The 18348-nt window shown below is 38.0% G+C and overlaps 1 protein-coding gene across 15 annotated transcripts in view; it reads right to left on the bottom strand.

Annotated features, from left to right (window-relative positions):
- LOC117011070 (aminopeptidase O (putative)) overlaps window positions 1-18348 on the bottom strand; it is a 386126-nt gene that overhangs the window by 294167 nt on the left and 73611 nt on the right. For 13 of the 15 annotated variants that reach the window (XR_004420849.1, XR_004420847.1, XR_004420848.2 and 10 more), the window contains 2 exons: window positions 6477-6666; window positions 4460-4569 (listed from right to left, as the gene is read on the bottom strand). Coding sequence is in view for 10 of the 15 variants with exons in the window: in XM_033086311.1 (XP_032942202.1) it covers window positions 4460-4569; window positions 6477-6666 (300 nt within the window). In the remaining 5 variants the exon portion in view is untranslated. The remainder of the gene's footprint in view (window positions 1-4459; window positions 4570-6476; window positions 6667-18348) is intronic. The other 2 variants (XM_033086313.1, XM_033086316.1) reach the window with 1 other exon arrangement.

Genomic DNA, 18348 nt, shown 5'->3' with positions numbered 1-18348 from the left:
AAAAGAACATTTTAAGGGGAAGAGGAGGGGAAGATAGTGAAGTCATTATATTAAACTAGAGGTTTCTCTTTTTTTACCTGAACTTTGGCTTAACAGCTTACATAACTGCCCTTGCAAGAGTAACCTCCTTCATCTTCATGCAATAGACTGCTGCAGAAAATGCTGATTTTCATTTTTCCATTTGGGTTGGAAGAAAAGTAGTTCAAATTTTAAAAGAGGGAGCATTTTACATCCAGGTTTGAGGTTTACAGACAATAATGTCTAGAAAAAAAAATACTACTTACTGCCTGATTTAAAATGTAATACAACATCTGGTATGCCACAAATGTACAAAGTTAAGTGTGTAGGACTTCAAGGCTCTAAAGAGGACAGACTGCAACTAAAGAGAAGCTATTCAACATTTTTTCTTCATTTGTAAGAAGTGCCTTCATCGGCATAGTACTGAAGACCATCTAGATTTTTTTCTTTCATTCAGAAAACATCCCAACTAACAGTACTCTGACAACAGATGCCTGTCTTAGGAGACTATCCCTGTGACTAAAACAACCTCTCCCATTCTAAAAGTGGATTTTGAAATAGCTGGTCTTTGAAACCAAATGTCTTTCCCTTCATTTCTACAGAATAGGGGAAATACAGGCCACAGCAATGCAAGATTCTTCAAATCATACTGCTCATGCAGGAGTAATTTCAGGAGCTAACCCTTGTGATCAATTTTTTTTTTCCCTATCTGTGTCTCCCTTGAAGAAAATGTTCTTCCTTTTTGATATCTGTGTCACAGTTTTTTATTACAGTTTTGTTCAGAGTTCTGGGGGTTTTTTCATACGTTGTTATTATTAGAGCCTGTGTACATGAAATCCACTATACACAAAATTTTAATGAAATGCAAATGTTTGAAATCAACTAGAGAGAAAAGAAACAGACTGAATTTTACACTGTCTCTAACACAGTCCTCTTCCATGTTATCATTCATAAATAACTTTCCTGTAAGATCTTCCCTCAACATTGAAAGAAAGATACCAGTAACAGTTTTCTTATCCTATGGCAATTCCAGTTCTTTCACATTGTAGACGCACTGTAAGAAAGCAGAAATCGAGCTATTTCCCCTCTGGATCAGTCTCCTGGAAGGAAGACCTGCTGACATTCCATATATGACTTTTCATCATTGTCTGCATACATAAAAAGCAAAAACTGCTTTCTCTCTTAATAAACAGCCCAAAATCCATTAACTTTGAAAAACAGAGTTTGAGCACAGGCTATGGAATCCACACTAATCTGAAATCTCTCTCATAATCACAATTATTTTTAATTAGACAACCATACTTCCTTCCTCCTCTGACTGCATGCCTGTGTAGATCATAGGACTGACTAGAAAAAGTATTGCATCTGGGTGATGGTAGTAAAAAATTCCATACAGAAAACATACACACATTCCTCTACAAAGGTTGTGTGTATATTCCTGAAAATGTCTGTAAAGGAGTGTAATTATTTAGAATGTAACCCTGTTCTCTGCTATCAGTACTTCAGAACGCTATTTTAAAGCAATGCTTACTGTATTTACAGAGACTGAAATTTTGTTACACTGACATACAAAAGCTGCATCTAACCTAGCAGATAAAGCCAAGCATGGTTATGCCTTTACCATTATTGCTAAAGGCAAGCTGTCTCAAAATATTCAAGATGCTATCTGGCACATTTCAGATACTGGTAAATTTCTGAAGGAAGTACAAGATGCTGCTTTCTGTTTGCTGGGCAATCAGCACACTGCACTAGTAAAACTACAATGCACTGGGATGTCCTTGGTAATTAAATGGTCTGATGTGAGAGGTGGTCATAAAAACTTATGCAGAGACTGTAAGAGACCATCTGAAAGCACATTTCCTATCAGATAGAATAAAACACCTACAGAGCAGTCAGAAGCATTGCTTCAGGATAGAACAGACCTGACACAAGTGGAACTCAGAGAATAATTTAGATATCAACATTGGCTTTCTCTAATGAATAACCACAAAAAACTGCCTTTTAGGCATAAGGACCAGGAGATGAAACAAATGTCAACATCAGCTTTATTGTGCAGAACAAAATGGTCTTCTTTGCTTTCCTAACATGAGAGATGGGAGTGCTGATGTTGATGATCATCAGCAAAATGAGTGCCAAGACATTTTACACATGCATTTTTATCCCTGCATGTTTGTTTCAAATTCTGTGGAAAGTCTCATCCTGTATGAGAACGGAAGTGCCACAAACTCCTTCTTCAATATTAAGATTTGCTGGGGCTGCCTTTCAGAGCTGCTGTCTGTTGAAAAGACACCAATTTCTTTCTAACCTGACCCCCTTCTTTACAGGTAGCTTATGACATGCCACTTAGTATACCCATAAGAAGAAACATCAGGCTGATAATCAGTTTCCTGACTGGCTTTTACCCAGTCTAAATAGGTATTCATTTGATGGATCAAAAGTTGATAGCATGAGGAAAGCACAAGGTTGTATTTTCAAAAGGATGAAGAAAATAAAAATTCCCCAGCAAGTATGCAAAAAGAGAACTTATTCACGTCCATGCTACAATAATAGTAGAAAATATTTATATCTGACTGAAATCAGTAGGCAATCCTTAAATGCAATCACAAGGAACTAGAGATACTAGAGAAGAATAAATGACCAGAATCATAAAGTGGCATTGTGTTCCTGGAGACACATTTTTCAAATGAGAAATTAATTTTTCACTCTTTTGTATTAGCATTAGAAATACTACTGTCCAAAAGGTAAGAAAAATGCTTATTATTATGTCTTATAAATGTGCAAGTCAATAGAAAGCTTAAGTTTCAGTTTCAAAATAAATCATTCTTGACTTTCAAACTACAAAGGGTTATGGTCCTTAGAAAAATTATTTTGAAAATTAACACCACATAACATTTGATTAAAAGTAACAGCTGTACAAATCACACAAAACACAACAAATGTGATTCCATAGTGTTGAGAAAGGGAAAACACTTATCCAGATAAGCATCATATCCCAAGAACCAGTATAAAAAAAATCATTTAAAATAAAAACCTCAGCATGCAAATTGGTAGTTGTGTTGGCAGAAACTGTATAATAACTAGTGATTAAACTTACTTTCGCATTTATAACTATGGTAAAATTACACACCTTAACATTTACACAACCGTGTAACTTCATTGACTCTGCTTACACAAAGATACACAATTCATCAATAAATATAAATTAAAACAGATCAACAGAAGACTACAATCATGCAGATGGTGATATGCTTTTGGATTACATGAGGCCTTATAGAGGAACTTCTATGTTGGTGGACACTTTCTAGAGTGTCCAAATGTAGTAGAGCCTTTTAGGTTCTACTGGGCAGACATAAGAAGGAAGACCTTGAATGAGTGAAATGGTAACAGTCTTCCAAAAACATTTAGAAGTTGTTAATCTAGAAGATGCTTTTCAATTTATTCTTCACTTCCACCTGGTGAAAGAAAGAAATCAAATCTATAATTGCTTGAAATAAACAGTATTTCAGTTGTGCATTAGGAAGCAATTTTTAACTGTTAACACTAACTGCCTTATTGAGACATTAATACAGCTTGTCTCTTATGAAAACTTTTTATTGGAGTCTTCTAAGAACATGTTAGTACGAACCCACTCAGGATGGTCTGTGTGCACTGCCTTTATTTCAGAGCAGGAGAACAGACTACACAACTGTCTGAAATCCGTCCCTTTGCTTCCATGATTTGGTCAGAAATCATGGCTAATTTAAACTAGGATTAGTAAACTCATTATTATTGGTCGAAGACCATGAGGAGACAAGCCATAGATGCTCAGTGAATCTTGAATTAGACAAACATTCAAGATCAAAGACTGTGGAAAATTCCTAATACACCAATCAGAACAGCCTAGATTATTAATCACTGGCAAAGGAAGACTGTCTTTAGCTATGTACAAAGGAGCCTTGAGTTTAGCATCTGATACCTAAAGAACACTGTATTGAATATAGATATTAGCATTTTCAAATGAGAAAGTAGCTTTATATAGTTAATATATTACCTTTTTTTTTTTGTTTTTTAAAGCTTCATTCATCTAGGCAGTTAGATACATACTTGTCTTCAGCCACAGAAAATTACTCTGTTATGGTTTTCAACAGTCAACTTTTTCAGGAAATGGTCTTTTATTTTTTTCCTGAATAGAAGCTCTTGTAAACTGCTTAGATATATTTCATATCAAAATAAATCCCATGGTTACTAAAAGGTTTCTATAGCAGAGGGAGAAGCAATTGCATTATAGTCAAGATGTACAACCCAGTCAGTTTAATGTGCATTTTCTTTTTATTATTAGAAGGAAATAAGGAAATTGAGTGAATTTAATCAGATTATTCTGATGGATAACTTTTGAATGAAGAAAATGTGGAAAACAGGAGAGAGTGAACATACAAAAGTGATGATGCTATCATATTGTTACCTTAAAACTTGCAGCTCTTCTTCAGAGTTCTGCACCTCATCTCTAAGTCGGCGCCAGCGAAGTAAAGCTTTCAATTCCTGTTGCCCTTTTATTTCATCATGTGACAGCTGCTTAGTAAACAAAAAACACAGATTACTGATTGCTGTTTTCCAACAGACAATAAATAATTTTCATAACAAGAAACTTTGTTTCTCTTTAATGTACAGAAGAGGCATGAAACAGTACCAATATCCACAGTAAAAAAATAACAGTTGCTGCTATAAGAGATAACAAAAGCCTCACTGTGCACATCAAATCAGTAGTCAGTTAAATAGTTCTGACTGAGGAGAGAGATGGGCATGTTGTTTTATCTTTAGTGAATAGCAAGAAATAAACTGAATATACAGTAGAAACACCTGGCACAAAAGTTTTGGTTGCATCCTTACTCTTACCAAATTAAGAGCAAAGAGCTACATTGTGTCCTGGCGTCATTCCTCTTTCCTACAGTAATTTCACGATTATAAGCCGCACTGAGTACAAGCCGCACTTCCCGGTGCCAGCAACTTTTCATTCTTTGTCCATACATAAGCCGCACCTGATTATAAGCCGCACGTTACAATGCAGAGTGTGATAAAAGGTATCTATTCTATCATGATCTGTTGAGGGTGGGGACAGTGATCCTTATCTCAACGGCAGATATTCTGCTAATTGGCCATCCACTGAAACTAGGCAGGCCATTGTTCTTTATCTTTTCACAACCCATCCTTCCTCCAGCGAGTCATTTTCTGCTAATGGCCCATTGAGTCCCACTGTGGGACTGATAAAATTGCTTCATCCCACTGGAAGTTGCTCCAGCCAGGGGGAAGAGCCCAACATTTCTTACCAAGATAAAACAGAGGTTTTGGGACACTAAGGGAGCCCCTTTGTCCAGTGGACTGCAGAGGAAAACCGGATTTCTCCACATCACCACTGGACTTCCGGAGGGAAACTGCACCTTCTGCAGGAGCACTGCTTCAACTGAATCACATCTGTCACTGCAGGAGGATGCAACCACCATTTAATCAAACAGCTACCAACACCCTGCCTGACGGGGTGTCAGGTTGTACTCTGACTTTGTCAGCGTTTGCAGTTTGTTTCTTTGTAGTACTGTATTTCTATTTTAATTTCCCTAGTAAAGAACTGTTATTCCTAATTCCCATATTTTTGCCTGAAAGTCCCTTGATTTCCAAATGATAATAATTTGGAGGGAGGGGGTTTACATTCTCCATTTCAAAGAGAAGCTCCTGCCTTTCTCAGCAGACACCTGTCCTCCAAACTAAAACAGCAACTTTTCGTTCTTTGTCCATATATAAGCCGTACCTGATTATAAGCCGCACTTTGGGTTCAGACCAAAATTTTCGTCAAAATGGTGCGGCTTATAATCATGAAATTCTGTCATACTCATGAAAGCTCCCTGTTGTGTTTTCCCCCATTTATGTAATATTAACAGAGATTCCTACTTATGAAATAAGTGTCAGGCTGCCAGCCAATAAATAATTACTTTGAATATAATTATAATTTATGTTTTTCTATTATAAGAATAGAATATTACCCTGCATTACATTTTAAACCATCTTCCATTTTGCTTTGAGGTACACTTCTTGGTCATTCATTGGACAAAAACAACTAATTTTAATCAGGTATCTGAAATATTACAATATGCAGTAAGACTGTTGATTTTTCCAGTTTCAGGTATGCAACAGAAATGGAAAGAATGCACAGTAATTGTTTGATGATCTAATTTTTATAACTGAGTAGAAAATTTTTGGGAAGGGTATCATTGATAAAAAGATGTTTCTATTCTCATTTTCACTGACCTCTATCTCTGTAAAGATTTGTATTCATTGTGGATCACTTTTTTTTTTAATCAAGTAAGTACACAAATTCCAATACCACTTAAAAATATGTTACATCATCGCACAGGAGGTTTAATTTATATCTAATTTATATATAATTTTGATTTGCACATTAATTTTGAAGCAACATGTCATCACCTTACCTGTTGTGCCCTAGCCCAAAATATATCTTCTAAAAAAGTGGCAAACCCTTCACTTATCCACTCTTCTGTCCAATCACGAGCACCAATGGCAAGTCCAAACCAAGCATGAGCAATTTCGTGGCACAGACGTGTTCCACAGAGATGGCTTCCTCCTGGCAGCACACTTTGTGACAGAAAGATGATGTGAGGGCTGCACAAGAGAAATGAGTGGCAGAATCCATTAGTGACATGTCACAAAGTGTATTGCATGGACATAATAACAGAATGGCCTGGAGTGGATGGGACCTTGAAGATCCCCTAGTTTCAACTTTCCTGCTGTGGACAGGGACACCTTTCATTAGTCCCAGTTGCTCAGTGACCTATCCAAACTGGCCTTGAACACTTCCAGGGATGGGGCATCCACAGCTTCCCTGGGAAACCTGTGCCAGTGCCTTACCACCCTCACAGGGAAGAGCTTCCTTCTATTATCTAATCTAAACTTACTGTCTTTCCAGTTTGAAGTCATTCCCCCTTGTCCTGTCACTATATGGTCTGTAAAATAGTCTCTCTCCATCTTTCTTGTAGGCTCCCCTCAGGCAGGCTTTATTTGCCTGTTAGGGTCTCATGCTAGATCATGACTAATAGTTTATATCTCAGGAATTTGTAAGAATTAAGTTGTACTTTATTGCTCATTGGCAGAAAAATTAAACTAAAATTCCATCATACAGTTGTATGGTATTCAGCCATCAAGCAGCTATTAATTGTAAGAAGTAACTTAAACCAAAGTTTTATATTTTTCATGTTACAAGACTGATTTATTTCAATAGAAACATTTATATTCAAGCCAGGATAATAAAATTTGAGTAGTGTTAATATTGGCAACGAGTAATTATCCATTAAATGATCAAAGATGGAAATAAATAAAAGAGAAACATTTAATAAAGAAAAAAAAATCAGTATCCAAAAGTAAAAGGTGTCATACATAGTAAAGCACATATGTTTGTCAACCTTCAAACAAGCTAAGAAGATACAACCTCATGATAAGAGTTGATAATTTCTGCAAATGCAGAGATTGGAGAACGTACTTTACTAGAACCACAGAAGTGAGAAGTAGTAAATGTCTGCTTTTCGCAACAGCAGGGCAACAACCCAGTTTGTATCTACTCTGCTTTGTATACAAGCACTGAAAGAAATTGTGGGGAAAACTGCCCTGAAATGTCAGTCTGCTATTGAAAATGCCCTGAACTGCAAGTTACTGCAGTTCCCAACTCACATGCTACAGTAAGGCAATTTCTGCCATGCTTATAGACATTACAGATCTTAACATCTCAAAACCAATACAACTTTTGAAACTAAGTACATCTAGGAGATAGAAATAGGAGACTTAAGCCCTCTGACTAATATGCAAAGGGTTATCGAGGCACCATGTCACGGATGGGTGAAGCAAGGCCACAACCAAGACCACTATACACAGAGTGTTCCTGCATTAACCTACGGTATCCATGACCTGCGTTTCAACTCTTTTCTCACTTTTCTCTCAAAGTTACAAAGGAAATAAAACACAAGTATACCTTCAAGAACAGAGATTTTTAAGTCTAGCCTTCCAAGCATGGGAAGGGAGTCCTATGGCCTTATAACATTTCCAAGAGTCAAATATTACTTATCAGCATTCCAAAGTGCTTCCCCACCCTTTGTACCCCTCCACTGGAAATGTTAAAACACCCACAGCTTTCTTGCCACCAGTTGAATGTCTGGAACAGGGACCATAAAATATGATACACGCTTAGATAGAAAAACATAGTCAACAACTATCTCCTTATTAAAAAAAAATAGCTACCAAGACAAGAAAGTTAATACATTTCTATCAGACAGCACTTTAAGAAACAATGTAAGAAGTTAGAGTACTAAACTGAGGAATCAAGTAACACAAAAAAAACAAGTAAAAACAGCAGCTCTCCAAATCTTTGCCAAAAGCAATTCTGATTAAGAGAATGAAGGGAGAGAGAAATGGGGGAAGAGTGTGAGCACAGAAGCTGCAGAACATTATACATCTTTTATAATAAAGTCCAGGATGAGAATAATAACCACAGTTTAGAGGTTATTACTTTGGTCAGTTTTAAGTAAATGATTCCTAGTTGTGGCATGTGTACAGTGCTACAAAGAAAACTGGAGAAATTACCAAGTAAATAACATTCCAGACATACTGGTGGCAACATTTCAGCCACTTGGTTAAGCAAAACAAGTAACTTCATGCCTCTTAAATAGCTCACAGTATAGTTTGCATTTGAAGTCTATTGCAGGTAAATATGCAATAAAGATTGTAGTCCCCGCTTTCTTCAATCACTTAAAAAACAGAAATTCCACATTTACACAATATTTTCTTTTACAGACAGATTACGAATCACTTCAATAAGAAAAATGTCTATCAGTTAAATTTTGGCTAAAGAATATGAATACAGTTTCCTACAAGGCTAAAATAAGATTATACACTGCAGAGTAGAATTTAATTTTAGTCTGAGTACAGCCAGCAACTTAATTTCCTGAGAACACCTTAAATTATTTCTTTCATTTTGCTTGTCCTTAACAAACAGTACTATCACCAATTCAACCACTGAAAAGTTCTCAATTTTTCTTAAGAGTAATTTTATCAAAGACAGAACACATCCCTGGAAGATGTCCAGCACCTGTTAGTTTGCAAGATGTTTATGCCTACGTATTTGTTCAAAACACTGATTCTCCACTTATACTAACCAAACCTACCTTTTTAATATCATCTAGGATGTGCAATGTTCATAGAATTGCAGAATGGCTTGTGTCAGAAAGGACCTTAAAGATCATGTAGTTCTAACCTTGCTCCTGTGGGCAGGAACACTTTCCACTAGACCAGGCTGCTCGGAACCCCATTCAGACTGGTCTTGAGTACCTCCAGGGATCAGAAACCTGCTCCAGAGCCTCACAATCCTCACAGAAAAATTTCTTCCTAACATCTAATCTAAACCTTCTGTCTTTGAGCTTGAAGCCATTCCTCCTCATACTATCACTACCTGCTTTTGCAAAAAGTCTTTCTTCATCCTTCTTATAGGCTTCCTTCAAGTACTGGAAGGCTGTGATTAAGTCACCCCAAAGCCTTCTCTTTTCCAGATTAGTTCTCTCAGCCTTTCCTCACAGGAGAGCTGCTGCATCCCTCTAATCTCATCTTGACGACCCTTTTCTGAACGCACTTAAAGAGGTTGATGTCCTAGCTGTTTTGGTAAAATGTTACAAATGTTATTAATTGCACATTGTTACTTAGCAGTGCTCTTCCTAAAACACTCAATAATTCCAGAAAGTGTCTAAGTGAAAAATAAGATAATTTGGCTGATAATTAAATTGCAAGACCCAAAAGTTTTTTCTTTTTTTTTTTTTTTTTTTTTTTTTAAAAAGAAGAGAAATTTGGCCTTCCTACCATCTGTTTGATTTACTAGGAACAAATTATAAGGCATGCTATCCATTTCTTTGATTCTAATTGAAAAGGAAATAAATCCATTCATACATAAGAAATGGACAAAGATGATTCACCTCAGAAACCACATCAAGGACTGACAAGAAGTGTGCAGCTTATAAATGCCTCCAGCAAGCAGAGGTCCAAGTTTCTAAAGCAGGCCAGAACAGGCAAGCTGGATGTGGTAAGAAAGATGGAAAACCTCTTCCAGTTAACAAAAAAAACAACAGCCCTACCAATCCTCCCCAGGAAACTGGACAAGCTCCCAAGCTCCAAGAGAAAAAGAAGTTAATGACAGTAATTTCACAATTACAAGCCGCACAGACTATAAGCCGCATCACTGGGTGTTGGCAAACATTTCCTTCTTTGTCCATACACAAGCCGCACCCGAGTATAAGCCGCTCTGTCATTCACAGAGAGGACCCACGTGCAATAAAGTTGCCAAATAGTAACAGAATCGAAGCATGGTGGGGTTTACTGGCTCGGCTCGGGCCGTGAGGGCTCAGGGCTGCTGACGGGGCCAGGTGGCCCAGCTTGGCACTGCCGCTCGACAGGGCCACTCGGGGCCGGCCGCTGCCGCCAGGCTCGCTCGCCCCAGCCCAGCGCTGCGCCGTGGTGGCAGGGGGGCACGAAGCCCACTGGCACCCGCGGTGGTGGTGGGAGGTAGGGATGGAGCCCCCCCGCTCCTGCGGCGGCGGCACGTGGGGACGGGAGCCCCCTGCCTCCCCCCGAGCCGCGACGCCAGCAGAAGGGAGCCCCTCGTCTCCCCCCGGGGCGTGGGGATGGCAGCACGGAGCCCCCCACCTTCCCCCCGGGCTGTGGGGCCAGCAGGAGGGAGCTCCCCCACCTTCCCCCTCCCTGTGCTGCCGGCAGGCAGCCAGGCTCCACCCGCAGCGCAACAGAGTAACCAATTTGTAACAATCGCGAAATGCCGGGTTTCACTGGCAGGTGTTCGACTTGGCACCTGGGTTTGCACTTCCGGGGTTAGAAATGTCAGAAAATTATTCACATATTGGCCGCTCCTGAGTAAGCCGCATTTCTGGAGTGGGAGCACAATTTTGGTCAAAACGGTGCGGCTTGTAATCATGAAATTACTGAACTTGTTTTTGACAAGTTCCCTTCTAAAGCAAACGAGCATTATTCTGACCAGAATCCCATACTCTTAACTTAGATATTCACATCTCTCGACTGGAAGAAGGAACAAGTTCCCCCTCCCAGTTAAATTGCAGTTAAGGGAAATCTCAACATAGCAACTCTGGCATGAATGCATATAAAGGAAAAAACTCAATCTCAAAGGGAAAGAAATTGTTTTTGTGAAAGGCCAAAGAGTCCTGATGTTCCAGTCATTCAAATCCACCCATGTAGATGTTCTTATAAGACAGTCTCTTTAAATAAAAGTTTCCAGTAAGTCCTAAAGCTCTGAACAGCAATCTGCCCATTTGAGAAGCCAAATCTCTAGCAGCAATTTTTCAAAACTTTTTCTAGACTCATGACTTAGATGCAAGTGCTGCTTTGCACATAGTCTGCAAGAGTGGTATCTTTGGCTGCTCACACACAATCAAATGACACACACAGAACAAACCCCAGCCAAATGTATGTGCAAGAACCTAAATATGCATTTAGGATGGGAACATGAAGTTCATTTTTAACAAACTTGTTCCATTCATTTCGAAGTAGAAATCTTTCCGTCTTAACACACTGATCTGCACATATATTTTCTTACATACTTGTGGAAATAACAGAGCCAAGACTATTGTCACCTGAGAAATAATGCTTCTGAAGTCAAAAGTAGCACCAAAAATCACTACTATAGATACCACTTACATATATATAATTTTTGAATATTTTGAAAAAAAAATTTTTTTTTACTTAGAAAAAAATGCAATGAGATAATAAATGGGGGAAACAGTTATTGTAGTTCAAAAAAATCCCTTCTTAAATATGAAGAAGGGAGCAAGAGAAGTCCCAAGTATTTTCTTAGGAACACATTAAAATTAAGGTATACATTTAAAGATGACTGGAATTTGGGAAAGTTAGAGAATTAAACAACAGTTCTTCACAAAGAGTTCATGCAAACTCTCATCAGTTGCTTTTAACCTTATGTTGCTTTTGCTCAGCCTGGTTTTTGGTAGCAGGGGGGGCCACAGAGGTGGCTCCTGTGAGAAGCTGCTGGAAGCTTCCACCATGTCCAGCAGAGCCAATCCCTGATGGCTCTAAAGATGGACAGGCTGCTGGCCAATGCCTCTGTGATGACATATACAAGAAGAAAATAGAATGGGTATGCAGTTTTTTCTTCTAGCCAGAGACGAGGAGGAGGTGAGAACATGTGAGGGAAACAACATGGAGACACCAAGGTCAGTGCAAAAGGAGGGGCAGGAGCTGCTCCAGGAACTGGAGCTGAGATTCCTCTCCAGGCTGTGGTGAGACCATGGTGAAACAGCTGTGCCCTGCAGTCATGAGGATCCATGGGAGATGCAGAGATCCACCCACAGACCCTGGGGATCCATGGGGGATGCAGAGATCCACCCACAGCCCATGGGGATCCATGGCGGATGCAGAGATCCACCCACAGCCCATGGGGATCCACAGGGATGCAGAGATCCACCCACAGCCCATGGAGATCCACAGGGATGCAGAGATCCATCCACAGTCCATGAGGATCCACAGGGATGCAGAGATCCATCCACAGCCCATGGGGATGCAGAGAACCACCCACAGCCCATGGAGATCCATGAGGGATGCAGAGATCCACCCATAGCCCGTGGGGATCCAGCAGCCTGTCCTTGGAGGACTGCACTCCATGGAACAGTGACCCATGTCTCAGCAGTTTGGGAGGACTGTGTGCTTATGGGAAGGACTCACATTGCAGCAGCTTTGGCAGGACTGCGGCTCGTGAGATTGGACTCACACTGAGAAGTTCATGGAGAACTGTCTCCCATGGGAGGGACCTCATGGCCTCACAGGGAAAGGACTCCTCTCCCAGAGCAGTGGAAGAAAATTTCAGACATCAGCTGCCTGCCATCATGCCCTGTCTCCCTGCACTGTTGGTAGGAAGGAGGGATGGGTTGGGTGGAAATGGTGTTATAAGGGCTTATTTTACTTCTTATTTTCCTCCTGTGAATCTGTTAGCAAATACCCTTAAGCTGAGCCTGTTTTGCCATTTAAATTATTTTTCCCAGTCCTTAACTCATGAACCCCTCATTAATTTCTTTCTCTCCTGTGCCCAGCTGTGGCAGGGGAGGGTGAGTGAGCAACTTGCATGGATACCTGGTGTTTGGCCAGTGTCAAACCATGACAAAACTGCATTCTTCCAGTGATATAACATTATGACTGCAGTATCTACATCAGACTATGAATGTTAGCTTAATTTATCTTTGTGGGTACTTGTGCCATTGGAATACAGACACAGGAACACTCAACATCCATTTTCTTACCTCTCTAATCTCCATTGGTCTAGTGTATGTTACAGTGCAGTACTGAGAGAACTACAGTCTTTTTCACCTCCTAGGTTTACCATACACCAGAAACTCAAACATATTTTCAGATGCAGTTGTAGAGACAAAGATCTGGGAGAATACTCTACCAGAGTATATATATCTACCAGAGTACTATTCCATAAATAATGGGAGCTAATTTTCAAAGTTTTGCCTTCTTACATCATAGGGAGAAACCAAAAAGTGACAGAAGTTACAGCTGAAAGTCTTTCTAGAGCAGATGACTAACCTTTTACTCTGTAAGTCATGCAGCAACACAGTAGGGCAAGGAACATGAAAAGAAAACTAACCCATGTGTTTTCAAAGGAGGAGAGTAACTGTCAACTCAGTACTGCAATTCAAGATCCAAACTGTAAATTTCAATCAAGTGCCTAAATAATGATCTGAACACCCAAGCAGAAGTTGCTCTGTGAGCTAGTAATCTCTTCTATCTTGTGTATTTTGCAGCCCCAGACCAGACTAGGGAGGATATATATAAACAAGGGTGAAATCCTCTCAGGAGAAACTCTACTGCTGTTCAACAGCAAAACCAGTACTTGCCATAAAATGGAAGAATTTATATAGTGAAAGAAAATAGCTAACATGAGCCTAAGCTCAAAACCACTACACAAACAGCAGCGTTTGCAACAATTTTTGATCCTTCTCAATTATCTTCAATCCCATATTAACACCAAATCAACAACCTTGAAGAAAACATAAAAAGACAGTATATATTTATGATATACAAACTGTGTCACCTTTCTGCGTCTTTAGACTTACAGGTCACAATTTATTTGATTTGTCTGCATATTATTCAGAGAGAAGATTTTATAAAGTCTCTTCAGAGACCAAAATATCTTTGTAACTTTATGGTGAATAAAAATAAATTAAGCCACATTGATAATGTTGACAAGTGTTGACAAATATAATTTTTATATGCTAGGAGACTTTACTTTGCTACCACAAAAGGACCAATCATACTGACCTGAAACAAAAGGACACAAGCTTGATGTGCTTCAAAAATTAAAGAATTTTATGCACTCCTACATAATGTGGGATCAGCCTAAAGGAAGACTAGCAACCCAACTCAATCCACATAATTAAATTCTCTTAATTTTATGCTGTGTCAGAGGACATAAAATATAAAATGCAGAGCTATACCTCCTAAGGCAAGATATTTATTGAGTTGCCCAACAAAATGCACACCTAGCAGACAATAAACACTTTGGAGGTTTTAATTTTTTCATCAGGCTTCCCAAAAAAGTGCCTTATTATGTTTAATTTCTTTCCCAGAACAGGATCTGTTTCCAAGTTCTAGCTTTCTTCTAGGCATCAGCTTCTCTGTCTATAATCCATGTAAAACATACAACGTTAACATCACAGACTGAAACTATCACTTGCAACAGAAGGGTTACAAGAACTTTCCCAGACCCGGCTATCAAGATAGGGAGCACGCCACAGATATCAAATCAAACCATTGCCCCAGCACTGCCAACTCACCATTAAACCATGGCACTAAGTGCCACATCTACACATCTTTTAAATACCTCCAGGGAAGGCAACTCCACCACTTCCCTGGGTAGCCTGTTCCTATGCTTGGCAACCCTTTATGTGAACAAATTTTTCTAACATAAACCTCCTTTATGTCTCATCCTCTCTCTAACAAACACAGAGCACACACACTTTGACAGTGCTAAGACAAAAACCTCTAAGTGTGTTTTTACTAAAAGTCATGAAACAACTTATCTGTGGCTGATATCCTGCTGCATTCATATCATGGTGATATATCCTATCTGCTTAAACTATCCTGACTTGCAAAGTAAAGCAAGAAGGAAACAAAAAAAATGGTATATTTTACATACAAACTTCAATCTGATATCTGACACTCAATTATTGGCACTAAGTTAACCCAGCTTTGTAATAAGATCACTAGTAACTAGACGTGACAAGAACAACTAAAGCAAGAACTGCAGAGCTGAAGAGTTATTCAGCAGCTGACTTCGGATGCCCCCAGGATGCCTAACATCACCTTTAGTTCACTTCTTTTCATCTTCCACATTCTGTACGACAATAGGGAAATCACAGAGCATGAACATATTTTTGAACTTTCCATATTTTGTTTACTAATGTCATATTTAAGCCAAACAACGTTTATTCATTTCAAAACTTCCATAATCCCAAGATTCGTGACACCATCAAATTGCCTGCTATTGCAGAGAAGCAAACATAGAAAATTATGAGGGGAGGGCAGAGAAACAACTACAATTTCAAAACCTCAAGTTCCCATCAAGATTTTTTTACAGATTTGTTTGAAACCTCTTGTCCAAAAAACCCATGATGTAACACACTCTTTTATAAAAATCAATTACATGACACCTGTTAGTAACAAATGGCTGCAACACTGCCAAAAATCTCACAGTCAGCTTTCCAAGAGAAGCACCTTGAGAGACTACAGCTTTTCATGTTGTATGTCAAACAATGACTTTTCCATATTTAATTTATTTAGTTAACTGATTTATGGCTAAGTGCAAATAAAGTTACTTCAATAAATATAAGCACCTGTTTCACTACTAAAAAAAAAGCAACAAAGCCAACTCTGTATTTCATGCAGCTCAGTTTTCTAACTTTCACACTTCACTTCCAATTGATGCTCAAAAAAATATTGACACTGCTAACATTGAAAATAATCTGTGATATCATTTTCCAGATCCCTTACTAAATATTCACAGTATAAAACTGCACTCTATCACGGCAGACATTTCCAAACAAATCTAACAAGCTGCACAACTGAATTTGGTTACTTGTGCTTTTCTTAAAAACCAGATCGATTGGAAGTCAATCTACAGTACTTAACTACTGAGCAAGAAATAATTAAGAAAATAAACTTATTTCTAATTCAGACTGCTCTGTAAAGTATCTTAGGATATGGATTTTTTTAATCTTTTATTTTTGTTTGATGTAAGACAGCTGATAGATCACGATGATTAAATATGTTTCCTGTTTCTGATACAGGTAGCTTCACAAAAGGTCAGAGGCTGAGACAGAGGAAATACCATAATTCCACTAATTTCAGCAAGAATTTTATATGAAACTTTTACCACATCTCTGAGTCCTTCCAAATATTAGAAATTGGTCAAATGAAGAAAACGTTTTAAAAACCTAACAGTTACACTATTAACCATGTGAAAATACTTAATAACAAATAGTAGTGTGGAAAGTCTCCATCTGAACCATGCGTTTTATTAACTTCTTTTCTATTTAGCACTGATTTATATTAGGACCAAACTATTAATCTTATGTACTTGCTGAAATTAAAAAAAGTCAACAGAAAATAGAGATGGACAGGCATTGATCATTGTAATGAAATAATTGATCGTGTTATTTCTGCAAGAAGTGAGCAATGTAAATAGATACAGATGAAGATATTCACATCTCTCGTTTTAGAAATGTTAAATAGTTCTGTGTATTTTTTTGGTTTTTTCTCATATGCCAAAGGGAAGCTTTAAAAAAGAAGATTCTCTTGTTTTATATTAGAAATTAATATAGCATTTGTTTCATTGACTTTTCAAACTACTCTTTGTATTCTTGCTAAAAATTATTAACATGATGAACAGTCACTAACAACATTCCTCAGCTCCAGTCTAAGCGATGACGTTTTGTCAGTGATGGATGATACTACTTGATCATGGATGGATATCACTGTTTGTAGCTTTTCACTATTGTTATTACTGGAAAATCTGGACTTCTTTTTACTACACCATGAAATTTCTGACAGGTATTAACACAGCAGAGAGACAAAGTGCAAATAACCAGCTATGATAAACAAATAGACAGAAAGCAATACATATATGTTTCACCATATTCAGTAAAAATTACTCAAGGGCCTATACATTAATGCTCTCAAAAGGTGATATGGACAAGACAAAATAAAGAATAAGTAATTTTTCCTTCATTTAAATTATACAAGTAAGATTTTATCCACAACAAAAAACCCACATGAATGAAAAAAAGTAAAGTGGATTGTTGTTCTTTGAGTTTCCCAGGGTTCTTTTTTCAATTCAAGGCCTTTTGGTATCCGTTTTAAAGAAAATTACATCTGCTGGAAGGCAGAAGTGGTTCTTATTAAATCTCTATGAACTACAGCAAAAGTAACATCACAAACAAAACCAGACCTAAGAAACGCTATAGTTTTTTAAGATTTGCTGTGACAAATACTTCATCTGCAGAATGAGAAAACTCCAGATATGTACCCAAATCAGTCAAAAAAATCCAAACATTACTGGAGGAGAAAGAGCTATCAAACACTTGATGTTTCTCCAAAAAAATAAATGAAGAGGTTAAGCTCAAATTAAAAAAAAAAAAAAAGCAGAACTTCTCAGATCATACAAGAGCCACAGACACAATTCTTTCAAATTTTCCGTTGGTATCTATTATACTCTTGCACGTGGCACCAACTATAAATGTGGGAGCAAACAAAAAGATTAAGAAAGTTATCCAAATCACACGTAATCTAATTTTTGCCCATATGCAGTATCACCCACAATTCTTGCTTTTAAGAAATGGCAATTATTAATCCATTTGCTGAAGTCTTTCATTTTACTTAAAAAATTTATGTAGAATGGTGCAATTCCAACACTATCAAGTCTTTTCTGATTTTCAGCTTTACTGCTAAAATGTATTGTTTCTAATACGCCTTTATCATCTGTTTATACAAAGAAACATTCAATTTAGAAATGTAGAAATTTATCTAAGCAGTTGTACTTCCATCCATAGCCTGTTTTTTTATTTTTGTCATCCATAAACAGTATAAAAACTGATAAAAATCACATTTTCATTTTACTAAATGAGCAACCAATGTTTCTGGTTACTTTAACTAAGGAGATACATGTTGTTAGCAGAAAAAAAAAAAAGGAGAAAAACATAGAAGAATACGTAATGG

This window comes from Catharus ustulatus, chromosome Z (genome assembly GCF_009819885.2).
Source record: "Catharus ustulatus isolate bCatUst1 chromosome Z, bCatUst1.pri.v2, whole genome shotgun sequence".
Lineage (NCBI taxonomy): Eukaryota > Metazoa > Chordata > Aves > Passeriformes > Turdidae > Catharus > Catharus ustulatus.
This window is presented reverse-complemented; position numbering and strand designations above follow the sequence as displayed.